Source organism: Falco punctatus (genome assembly GCF_963210335.1).
Source record: "Falco punctatus genome assembly, chromosome: 3".
Taxonomy (NCBI): domain Eukaryota; kingdom Metazoa; phylum Chordata; class Aves; order Falconiformes; family Falconidae; genus Falco; species Falco punctatus.
Window position 1 is genome coordinate 70,780,372 of NC_137582.1, and position 12,861 is coordinate 70,793,232.

The window sequence follows — 12,861 nt, forward strand, 5'->3', positions numbered from 1 at the left end:
AGCCTCTACAAAGGTAGTCTCACTAATAACCCCATAACCCCCAAATCTAGGAACTGACTTCCCTTTAAGAATATACAGGCAGAAAGTAAACTTATGTGAGTATTTTTATCATTGTGGGGGACAGCCTGGACAAGGCCTCTCTCACTCAAAAGGTCAGATCTCCACAGTGGGTTTGTATATATAAAAAGTATTTTGAAACTCAAGCATCGCAGATTATTTACAAAATATAACAGGAACATGAGCTGGGGAATTTTATTCTGTCACCTATCATGAACTTTCATATAACTTTAGTGATCAAAAATTCATAGATGATGTTATGCAACACTATTCACTTTATTCACAGTAAATCACAGATTGGTAGCTTAATTTAAAAGTGCTGATTTCTTGTCTTGAATTCATGCTGAAGTGTTAGAAGAATACTTCTATGCAGAGGATCAGATGCTGCTGGAATAGATGACAAAGCATCCTCTCCTTTAAGTACTATTAAAGCAGACACTAGCACTGGATGAATTAAACATTCCCTCTCAGCAAAATTCTCTCAGTGTATTGCTGTTTACAACGATGCATAGATAGATATTTCCTGAGGCAGGAACAGTTTCAGGAAGGAAGTTGTCTATTTTCCTGTTCTTTAAGCACTGTGTGTGCTCTTTGGATGCCTTCTTGATCCATTTTTTCATGTTTTGGGATACTTGGGGACAGAGAGGTTCTGCCTAAGAACAGAAGAGGTTTGAATACAGATCAAAGATCAGATTGGATTTATATTCTGTTTTCAGCAGTGCCTGAAATCAGATGCTTGTGTCTAGTATTATTTGTGCATTATCTAATGTAGTTGCCCGTTGATAATCACCACTTATTGATGGACTTTCTAAGCAATGACTGTATTTAGACCATCACTTTTTAAATCAGCCTATCTGCCTACCCCTTTTTTGAATCTATTTTTGTCTTTTAGTGTTATTTTAGCACTAAGGAAAAGAATTCCCACAATCTAACTGTGCTGTGAGGAAAAAGACTTTATGTTTTTGTTTTTACCCTGAGAAAGCCTGTAGAACCTGCAGTCTAGGGCTTACGTTAAACCAGTTTCATCACGCAGAGGAGAAAGCAGCATAATCAACAGAACCAGAAAAAAATAATTGTATTTTCCTATTTAGTGTTTCTTTTTTTGTTGCTAGGTATGTGCACAAGCACAAGTCTAACACAGAAGCATGACACTGGGTTTGCTACACTGAAAGGTAAGGAACAGACTGAAACCTGGGAAGCAGTAGCAAATCATTTCCATTCATACAGTGACATCCGGTGGGTCCCTTCAGAGGCTTCACGTTTTGTTCCCGTCCTTTGGGCAGGAATAATTAGTCCTGTTAGTATCACTTGCAGATCACGATTTCAGATCACTGGGACTTCTCACAGTGTCAGAATATAGCCCTCAGAGATACATGGAATTAACTGATTGCTCAATAGCTGTGGACAGTGCATATGGAAGAGGCTGTTTAGTGAGGTTTTTTAAATTCACTAGACAACTCTTCTCAAGCCAGTCAGACACCAGCCTGTACTGCTGCTTGGGATTATTCTGTTTACATTTATCTTTGCTATCTTCAATTATTGTTGGCTTAGTCTTCTAGATTGTCCAGACTTCTGTGTATGATGGCTCTACTTTCCAGCATATACATCTCTCTCCCCAGCCTGGTGTCACATGCAAACTTGGTGATGGCCCTTTCAATACCGTCATCCAGATTGTTCACAAAGATGTTGAATACTATTGGACCTAATAGTGGCTTCTGAGACACCCCACTCATACTCCCTGGCCAGAGTCCAACCTCCTGCTCAAAGCAGGGTCAGCTATGAGATCAGACCAGGCTGCTCAAGACTTTATTGACTAAGGTCATGAAAACCTCCAAAGATGGAGACTGTGCTACCTGTCTGAGCAGCCAATTTCATGGTTCATCTGTTCTCATGGTGATCACAAGTTTTTCCTTATATCCAGCTGGAACCATCCTTGATTTGATATATGCCCTTTGTCTCTTGTCATCCTACTAAGCACCAGGGTGAAGGCCCTTGCTCCTTCTTTCCAGTAACCCCTTACAAGAACTGAAAGGCTGCTATTAATAAGCCCGCTTCCCTCAGCCTCTCCTCACAGGGCACATGCTACACTCTGACCAGGTTCTTTTACATATTCCATGCACGAATGATTTAATGTTTAAGGCCAAGCCTACTGGGTTTTTTTAAGTTATCATATATTACATGGGATTTTGATCTAACAGAGTGATACAGCAATTACTTAAATCACAATACAGGTACAAATCATACTTAGGAGAGTATCACAACTGTAATACACAGCTAAGTCACAATTCAAATGGGATTTCCATTACTAATCTCTATAATATTCACCGTAATGATGCTGGGTGTTCCCAGTCTCCAGGAAGGACTATGTGGTTGAAAGCCACTCAAGCCCATAGCTCTCTTCAGAGTTCTTCCCGTCTGTTGTTTGTATTTTATACTCCACATTGGGCTGAACTGTGCTGGTATATTTGCATTCTTTTTATTAACTCGGGGACCAACAGCTACACAACTGGTTCATTCACCCAGCTGATACAGCCACTTGCCTAGAGCAAAGGCTACCTTCTGGTTCCCTTTCTGCTGAGGTAAGTTCAGAGCTGTGCAACAGCTATGCTCGGTAGTTTACACATCCTTCCATCTCCAGGCTCCCCCTGCTCACCTTGCCTAGATACCGTGGGATGCTGACCTCGTTATTACACATTGCTTCTGGCTCCTTGCCCCTTAGTGCCCAAACGGCCCTTACTGCTCCCTAGCAGTCTAACTCTATCCTGACTGGATCCAGACAGCTGGTGAGAGGTGAAAGAAAGGGCTGGCTGGAGGAAAACTGAGATAGCTGGGGATTCAGGTTGTTCTGGATTTCTTTCTGGCCTATTTGAGTGCTGTTTTCTTCGTTAGCACCAAAACTGGCTTCATTCTCCGTGACCACTGATAAGCTCCCACTAGAACACCAGGCACCTTCATTCAGCTGCTGCGTTACCTGAGCTGCTCCTGTAGGAGCTCTGCTTGGACCTCTCACCTTGGTGGAGGGGCCAAATGCTCTGCTAAGCTCCGGTCACTTGGTCCCTCTAAACAGTCCTTTGTCGTGTCAGTCTTGGGTTTCACTTTGTTAAGAAAAGGTTCTTTAAAAGGGGGACGAAGGAGGCAAATGGTCTGTCTCATGTACCAGCTGCTAAAAGAGGGGTGCCAATTCCTACTAGGTTCTGTGCTTCCATAGTTGTCTGTCCTCTTGTCCTGTGTTCCTAGAGGAGGTGATGGTCAGGATCTCTTCCTGCAATCAGTCATCACAAGGTTTGCCTGTTACTACACATAGCACCTTGTTCAGCTGCAGCTTGGTTACAGGGCTAATCCTAGCCCAGGATCAAGATTAAAAAAAGAGTAAACCAGACAAGGTGTGATGTTCCTGTGATTTGTTCTACACGCTTGTAAATAACTTAATTTATTATTATTATTATTATTATTATTATTATTATTATTATTACTTTTGCCCAGGAATAACTGAAGAGGCCTTCTCAGTTTTTGCATTTACAAATCTTGCTATACAGTGCAGGAGTTCTGTGTATAATTATGAGGGGGGAAGTTCATTAAATTAAAATATGGTATGTGCCTGTAGTTGTAGTGTAGGTTGTTTGAAGGCTACTTTCCCAGTGATTGATTATCTTATGTGTTTTAAAACTCAGCAGCTTTTGTTCCCTTTCTCCATGTAAAACAACTCCAAATTATTTCTATTTTCATTTTTTCAATTGTTATAATTTTCTTCTCTTTCGGTGCACAGGAATTGGTGTCATAAAGATACCATAACGTTAATAGATTTGTCTCAGAGTTCATGAGGTTCAAACTTGTTGGTCTACCTATATGACAGTGCAAAAATCTGGAATCAACTCAGTTAATCTTGGGCATAAAACAACCGGCACTGAAGAACTGCACATCAATAAATCAATAGAGACTAACCTCTGATTTATTTCTTTTTGGGTCACATGTTCTACTTTCACAATAAAAGCAGATAAAGGTAACTATAATTAAAATGTCTATTTCCTTCTCTACTATTTGTGTTAACATTCATGCTATTGAATATACCCCTTTCATAATACTATATTTTTTCAGTATTCTACAGTTACTGTTTCATTTAAAATACCCCTGTGATATTAACTGTATAATAAATTACAATTCAAAATAAAATATCAGCCATTTCATCCATGAGAGATAATAATAAAGCCATAATAAAAGAGAATAAAGTTTAGCAATACGATAATGTAGCACGAGGTTTTTATAGACTCAGTGTAAATGTTAATATCTATAATTTTTTTATACTGTACAAAATTGTAAAAAATAGAAAAGAAGGGGGTGGGAGAGGAAAAAAAGTAGCATTAGCAGGCTGGTTTAATCATGAAATTGCTGGTTTCCCAATTTCTTTTTACAATCTAAAAAAGGGTGTATAAAAATTATGCATATGAAATTATTTGTTTGTGGCTTATCTTATTTACTACAGGTATTAAAGCTAAACTGAGGATGGAAAAATGTGGGTTTGCACTTTTCAGCCCATGGTATTAGTAAATGAAGAAACTCTAAAGCCTAACCACCTCTCTCCTTGCCTTCTTTTGTTCACACTTAGTATCCCTGTACGTACTCTGCCCTTATTTCTTCAACTATGCTTTAAACAACTTCTTTGATTGGCTTCTTTTTATGTATTTGAGTTATAACCGAAGGTAGAAGGATGTGCAAATACGGGAAGGAGAGGTAGGACATGAATTCCTCCTTGCAACCATTTTCTTTTTGTTGTGTTGTCCTTCATACCTCACTGGTGGGATATGAATGTAAAACTTCCGTTTTCTTGTAGGCTAATGACAATTCAATAAAATTGTACTAGTCCAATACTAGTATTTCTTCTGACAGTAGATCACGTAAGGCATTTGCGATTTGATTTAAATAAAACTCTCTTAAATATTTTTTTAATTGAAATAAAGGAGAAAGGAGGAAAGATATACATACAAAGAATATGGATTTCTAAAACAGGTTCAAAACAGGTATAAATAATGACTGCTTTAAAAACCTGCCATTTTGGAAACTCAACACTGGTCAGCCCTATTTTCTTGTATTGTGTTGGTCTAGAGACAGCACAACAAAAGGTCTCTCCTAGAACACGTTAACTTGTAAAATATGGGGGCAATTATTGTCCTCTCATGATGGAGCTGCTTCTATTTAATTGACAGGTGGCTCGTCACTGACAAGGACATTGTGCATTCTACTTGCATAACCAAGGTTCTTGTTGGATTTCCAAAAAGAAGGAGAGGAAGCAGAGAGGAAACAGAGCTACACTGGCATAAAATAAGGAGCTGGCTGAGTGCTTGCACTTCTGAAACAAAAAGGGTTTTTTTCCCCGTAAAACTAAAACTTTATTTTCATGTGTGGCTCTTTAAAACAGCAGTAGGGAAAGGACAGTATAGGACTGGATGAAGAGATGCTCAAGGGAACATATCAATACAAGTCACTGCATAATCTGAAAACATTTAAGGACAAACACAGCTTCTTAATCTCAAAGGTTACAGCTCTGAGACACTATGTAGTATTAGAACATAGTTAGCTTTCCTCACGCACAGCAGTAGCACTCAACAGTTTAAGACAGAAAATTAAGATGAATAAGTCGATTTGTGCCTCCTCTGTCAAGAGGTAACCTAGGGCAGAGTAATTAAATGAGAGAAAAAAACCTCCAACACTGTCTTTATATCTCCTGCCTTATCCCATGCCAAAGAGGTGGGCTCTGGGGGAGGCAGCATAGAGTCCCCCTCCAGCGGGAGAAAGTGAGAAGGGATAGCAAAAAGGGAGCTCTTTGCAACTATACTGCAGTTAGGAATGGTGTGGAGAAGATGGATAGGATTTAGCTGTTCCATCTCTTCTCAAGTTAAAATTAAGAGGCTTAAAATGAAGCAAGCAAGAGGTAGATTCAAAACAGTCTGAAGAAGGTGGTCTTCATGCAATGGGGGGTTAAACTGTGGAAGTCCTCATAGTTAGGTGTTATGAATGTAAACATTTCCGTGAATTTCAAAGGGAAAATGCAAAAAAGTGATGGAGAAGAAATCCATTTGAGTAACACAACGAAACCACAACTGGCTCAAGAAGTGCCTTGGCTGTCAGGGAACCACAAGAGAAGGTGCTCCACAAGGGCGTGTAGGGCCGGGGCATAACTCCGTGTACCCAAGCAGTTTGGTGGCTGTGACAGGGTCTCTTCAGTCCAGCAACCATCAAACCAACAGGCCTTGCTGGCCCTCACCAACCTCGCCTGGGGCCTCCACACACACCCACTGCTCATGGGTGCAGGGGCTCCACTCACACTTGGGCCAGGGCCTTCAGTTTCTGCATGAGCTGTTGTAGGTGTACCTCTTTCTAGTCCTGTCCTTGAGCTGTTTGGCCCTCCTGGTTTGAATCTGGACTTGACATGTTACCTTGTTTCTGCCTGATGATCACTCAACTGTTGATGGGACCTTGTTTTGACACCACCCTTTCCCTAGCTGACCAGTTCAAGAGCTGTGGGACTGCACCTTCTTGGTGAGATCATTGCCCAGCCTTCGGTGGGGCCATCCTTGCCTCCTGGCTTGTTCTGTGTTGTGGAATTCTTGCTCTTGCTGCTCCCTGGCAGCTATGTCAGGCCCTGAGCTGAGTACCACGGAGCCTGGTCCTCAGACTAGGGCAGGGCTTGCCCCTACAGCCTCCTTGCAGCTCTGTGCCAGAAGACTTGACCCCACGTCCATGCCGCAGTTTCTGTTTTCATCCCAAACCCTTGCAAGGAGCTGTGATCAGTATGCAGAGGCAGAACTGTAGGCTCCTCTAACCTGCTCTGCACACACCTTGCCCACCAACTCCATTGGCGCCTTTTGGGAGCATCTAGGCTTTGTTACGCTCCAAATCAGCAGCCCTTAAGGAGGATCTCAGGGACAATCTGGCACATGGGTCAATCTGTCCCTCTACCTCCACAGCCCTGTAGTTTTGGTCAAAAAGAAGTATGGCAGTTTCTGGGCCTTCACAGGAGCCTGCCAACTTAAGGTGGCATCAACCTACCTGGGATCCACATGCCAGCAGTTGGGGTCCACCAGGTACCCCAGGAACTCCACCCTGTGCTGTTGAAAAGAGCAAATCTCTGGGGTTTGACATGGAGCCACCACTGCTGCAAGTGACTCGGGACTTCCCCGGCATGGTCTGTGTGCCTGCTGAGCACTACAGAACATGAAGATGCCAAGAATACTGCTACATAGTTATTAAGCAGCACATCATTTCCAAAACAATGGAAGGCGGTCAGAGCACAGAAAAGACCGAATAGTATCACAAGATCCCCATAGTGTCCGTACCTGGTTCAGGAAGAAGTTTTCCACTCATTCCCTTTTAGCATGCAGGGAGTACAGAGCTTCTTAGAATCTGCCGGCTCCTTTTGATGTTTCGTAACAGGGTTTTCCAGTATCGTGGCTCCTGTAACAATACTCACTTGGAAGGGGGCTCACTTTCCATGGGCCTAAGGAGCACATGCAGCTTCTGAGGAACTGAAACAGGCATTCACCACAGCCTGTCTCACAGTCCCACCCACGCCTTGGCTGGCGCTTCATTGTGGAAGCAGATGCCTCTGGGCCATAGGGTCATATTCTCCCAGAACCTGGCACAAAGCAGGAGCCATGACCCTATGTCTTCTTCTCTAGGCACCTCACTCCCACAGAGAGGAACTATGACATCTGGCACAAGCAGCACCTGAAAATGAAAGCTGCTTCTGAGGAGTGGCAGCACATTCTTGCCATAGCAGAAGAATCAACAGTGATGCTGACCCGCTACTAGACATGGAATACCACTGAGGGATGAGTTGCTTCTCTCCCCAGCTTGACTGCCAGGGTTACCTCTCTCCTTACTTTAGTTAACTCTTCATTCATCACTAACTTTGGTTTCCAACCCAACAGTCTGCCAGCCACGCCAGCTGCCTCACATGTACCTGCACCAAATGGCTGTCAGAACAGGCGTTTTGTTGGTGCAACAGACAATACTGCTGCCATTTCTACCACAATAAAGCAATCCTCTTTTCTCCGTTTGTATTCTTCTTGGGATGACGAATGAGGTGGATGGTGCTATGTCCATGGCTTCTTCTCTGGGAACAGTATGGAAGGTGGAGCAAAACAAGGTGCAGCTCCTCCAGAGGCCTGCATATGCTCTTCCCGGCAGAGCCAGGTGCTTCTCCAGTGATGGGCCAGTCTGACAGGCTGCTCCAGGCTCTGGGGTAGGCCAGTCCTAGCCATCTCGAGGGCCACAGATGGCCCTAGACTTTAGAGGGCCCATAAGGGCTTGCTCTTCACACCCAGTTCCCAGAGTCAACTCCATGAACTGAATTATGTAGTTAGTGGCCAGCTGCTTCCCCTGATGAAGCTCCAGCAAGACAACCTTGGCCACTGTACAGTTGTGGTCCCCCCCAAAACTGCTCCAAACCAGTGAATCATCAGGTTTTGGAGCAGAGGGCCATTGTCTTCCATGTGGTCACAATCCACTCTCAGGCTGCCCTGAGAGCTGGGAGTTTGTTACTGCTGAGTATCTGATGTCCCTTGGGATATACAGCCCCTAGATAAACGGTAAAGTTTAGCTACACCTAACTAATAAATCCTGATACCAGTGCCCACTGGTTCTTGAAGACCATAGAACCAAACAATGGTTTGGGTTGGAAGGGACCTTTGAAGATCATCTAGTCCAACCCTCCTGCCATCAGCAGGGACATCTTTCACTAGATCAAGATCACTAATTGCTCAAGATGTGGAGCAAGAGATCTTGAAGCAGCCTGAAGTGCTGTGCCATGCCTCTACATGCTGACCACAGCTTCCTGCAGGAATCTGCGGTTAACCTGAAGGTCAGGCTCCATGATAGCTCAGGGCTTGAGATGGGCTAAGCTGCCTCTCAGGAAGCAGCAAGATAGGCTGTTCTGCAAAGGGTGACAGTCAAAAGCTGAAAGAGATCACACCACAGGACAGCTATCTCACTGACCGGGGCACAGTACCCAAGCAGGGATGCCTAGTGACAGTAACAGATTCTGTGACCGTTCCAGTAAATCACCAGCTAAATGTGAAACAGCAGGTCAAGTCCAAGAACAACCCGTGAAACGCTGTCAACAGGAGCTGCAGGGCACCACGCACCTGCTAGCAATGTGGCTCAGCAGTGCCAGAAGCCAAGGTCTGAGCATAAATGGAGCTACGCCTGCAGCTATGCTGGCTAGTGTGCACTGGTGTGTACCTTAGGCTCCAGGTTAACTCCAGCACAACCTGGAGAAGAGAATGCAGCATAAACTAAGCAACCACAGGAACTGGCTCCCATCATCTTGCACCTTCCAACAGGAGCTTAACACCCAGGCCAAACAGGTCTTGAAGGTGTTAACATCAATGACCACATACTGTTTCCACCTTCCCTCTCCAAACACTTCAGTCACTACTGAGACACCCATCCTGAAAAAGTTGCACAAAGATTTAGGAAAACTTTAGGGTGGGGAAGGAGCACAAATGCAGGAAGAGGCAAGACAGATGATTCAGGCTTGCACATTCTTCTGACACAAACAGAAATGTTGGAAATAGGGCCTGTAAGACCACCTGCTTCCAATCCATAATACGCATTACAGCATCCCAACTTCTTGATTAAAGACAATGATAGACTTTGCTTGTGATTTTTGTTTATTTTACTTTAAAGAAAAGCCTTATACTGAGACCTGGGTTGCAGTCCTAAGCAACAGAAAGACTGATCTCTCTGTCATGAAGTACTAAATGTGAAAATGCCTGAAACTATCTTAAAACAAAAATAGCAGAATGCCAACTACAAAATTGTATTTTATATATAAAACTGAATTTCAAAGAATGAGGAAACTGTAGTTACTCAAACCATTTTCAGACTTAAAATTCAACCACGTGGATTGTGTGTCTGTTAATGGAAACCAAACAGAACAACCAATAAAAAAGCACTAAAAAGACAGGCAGATAAAAACATCAGATATTCCTTGCTCAAACCCAGGTACACTTGGAAAAAAAAAGTCAAATTACTGTCACATGTGCAGTCACTATAACAGGAGAAAAGTATCCCCCAGCTAACTATTCAGAAGTTATACTGAAAAGTTATCACTAAACTAGGCAAAATAAAATGCCTTTATTGCCTGCTCCAGGTTAACACCTTTTTTAAAACCACGCTGTCATTTAGAAAAATAAAGGGGCTATCATTTAAGCCTCTACAAAACAGAAACTCTCAAAGATTACATCCTTAAGCACTGCAGATACCTGCAGAGACACAGAATTTCAGCACTGATGTTTTTGCCAGAGGTGGTCTTGTGCCTTTGGTTTTATTGTAGTCTGAGCTTCCTCCTGCTTACACACCTGTATGCTTGTTTATGACACCCAGTGTGACGACATGATGCAATTTGAGAAGCACAGTATGGGGTCAATCATTTTAAACCTGGCTGTTCATATCCCTAAGTGTTGTTTTTTTAAAAAACATGCAGTTGGCTGGACTATGAAATTCTCTCCACACTTCAGCTGAAATACCTCTTTTACTTAAAAATTACTGGAAAACATTTCAAATACATAAAAATAAAGGTGTGCTTGTCTAATCTATACAAATCCACATTTTGTAAATTGAATCAGCCACAGTGTATGGTATTAAAGTAAAATGTGCAGTAATTTCCTAGTAAGTTACTGGCATTTAACCGTGCATTTTTCCAAGGCACAGGACATAAAAGAACTCCTACAATGGCGACTCAGCCTACCACAAGAAAATTTTCACCTTCTAATGAGACAGCAAGGCACATTTTGCCCATTCTTCATATTGAGCGACATAAGGCAGCCCAAGAACCATAACGAGAAAATTCAGATATCCAGGATCCTTCATCACAGTCACAATAAATACTGGTCCCCTATACAAATGAGATACAAAGCTGTACAATACATAATATGGGAATACAATTTTATTGTGTTAATCTGCATATGTATTGGTACAGCTGTTCTGTGAATGCTTCCAAGGAAAATTTTTCCATAACTCTGGCTCTCCCAGCTGCTCCCATTGTGTCCTTTAAGAGAGGATCTCTCACAATTTTTTCCATGGCCTCAGAGAATTGCGTTGGCAGAGGATCACACAAAAATCCTGTAACATTATGCAAGATCGATTCCAAAGGACCGCCTGAATTAACTGCTATAACTGGACATCTCATGTACATTGCTTCCAGAGGAACAATGCCAAAATGTTCATTGCTTGGTGTATAAAGCACACATATAGAGTTACTAAAAAGAGCGATTTTCTGCTCATCTGAGAATGATCTCAAAAAAGTGATGTGGTCGTTAACACTAAGCTTGGCTGCAAGTCTCCTTAGCTCTTCATAGTGCTCCACATTTTCCAGAACTCGTTTATCATAACCACCTGCCATAACCAAGTGAACTTCATTCCACTCATGAGAATCAAGTCTTCCTCGAAGCTCATGCAAAGCTTCGAGAGCCAACATCAGATTCTTTTTTCTCTCGTACCTATTAATGGAAAGAAACAAGAACTTCTTCTTTGGTACCAGGTCAGCTATGTCTGCAGCACATGCTGTATCAAAGCTACTGATGTTGAGCGATGGGTAGAGGACATCTGGGTTTATGTGAGATAAGGACTTAAACGTGTCCTTGAACACACCAGCGGTGAACCTGCTGTTCACAACAATACAGTCTGCCATGCCAGTTGTGTACTCTTCCAGCCAGTCGAGCGGTAATCTGTAGATGCGCTTCAGGAGAGATTCTCTCTTGGTAAGAAGCTGATCAGGAAAGTGACAGTAAAATAAAACCTTCTTACGGGTTCTGGCCAGCCGAAGTACTGGAATGCAAGCAGACACCTAGTGCAACCAGGAGAGCCAAGGGGAGACATCGGTTATTTGTGTCCGCGCCCACCGGTGCACGCATGTGCTCCCACAGCCGTGCCCTGCAGGCCAAGCGCCTTCTCCCTCTCGCCTCCACCACCGCACCGCACTCCCGCCCCGGGCGCCTGGCTGCGGCCCCCAAGTTCCTCCCGCCCTGCCTCGGCCTGCGAGGCCGCCGACCCCGAGGCATCCCCCCCGCGGCCCACCGCAGGGCAGAGCCAGAGGGGAGCACAAGCGGCAGCGCCTCCGCCCCCGCCCCCCCCCCCCCCCCCAGCCGCGCCCGCTCCCGCCCCGGGCCGCACCTGGTCGCAGACGAAGACGTCGGCCGGCTCGCCGCTGAGCAGCAGGACGTACAGCGCCACGAAGGCCATGCGCAGGGCGGCGCACAGCGCCTGCCCGCGGCCCCACAGGCTGCGCGGCAGCCACCCGCCGGCCCTGCGCACCGCCAGCCCCCGCGTCTCCGCGAAGCAGCGCGCAGCGTCGTAGTGCGCCGTCCAGATCTGCACCCGGCAGCCCCGCGCCTGCAGCGCCAGCGCCGCGTCCACCACCAGCCGCTCCGCGCCGCCCAGCCCCAGGTCCGGGTGCAGGAACAGCACGGACGGGCCCTCACCGGCCGCCGCCATGGCCGCTGCGGGGGGACCGCGGGACCGCCCGCCGGCCACGTCCCGGGCAGCAGCGCGCAGGCGCGGCCCGACGGCCGCCGCGGGACACGTCAGCGTTGCCGCCGGGCCTTCCCTGCCGCCCCGCCGCCGGGCGGCCTCAGCGCTGCCCGGCGCCTCGGCCGGGGCCGTCCCGGCTCGGCCGCCCTGTCCCGGCCGCTGGTGGGAGAGCGGGCGAGGCCCAGCCGCAGATCGGCGTCGGTCCGCCGGGAGAGCGGCCGCTGAGCCGGGGGGCGAGGGACGAGGCGCCGGCGCCGCTCAGGCACCGTCCCGGGC

At 45.5% G+C, this 12,861-nt stretch overlaps 1 protein-coding gene across 1 annotated transcript; it reads right to left on the reverse strand.

Annotated features, from left to right (window-relative positions):
• Positions 1-10,984: 10,984 nt before the first annotated feature.
• ALG2 (ALG2 alpha-1,3/1,6-mannosyltransferase) lies at positions 10,985-12,650 on the reverse strand. The gene is made up of 2 exons (XM_080378549.1): positions 12,229-12,650; positions 10,985-11,902 (listed from the first exon to the last, which is right to left on the reverse strand). The coding sequence occupies exons 1-2, from the start codon at positions 12,547-12,549 to the stop codon at positions 11,003-11,005; spliced, it is 1,221 nt and encodes a 406-aa protein (XP_080234675.1). The 5' UTR covers positions 12,550-12,650; the 3' UTR covers positions 10,985-11,002.
• Between the last annotated feature and the right edge of the window lie 211 nt (positions 12,651-12,861).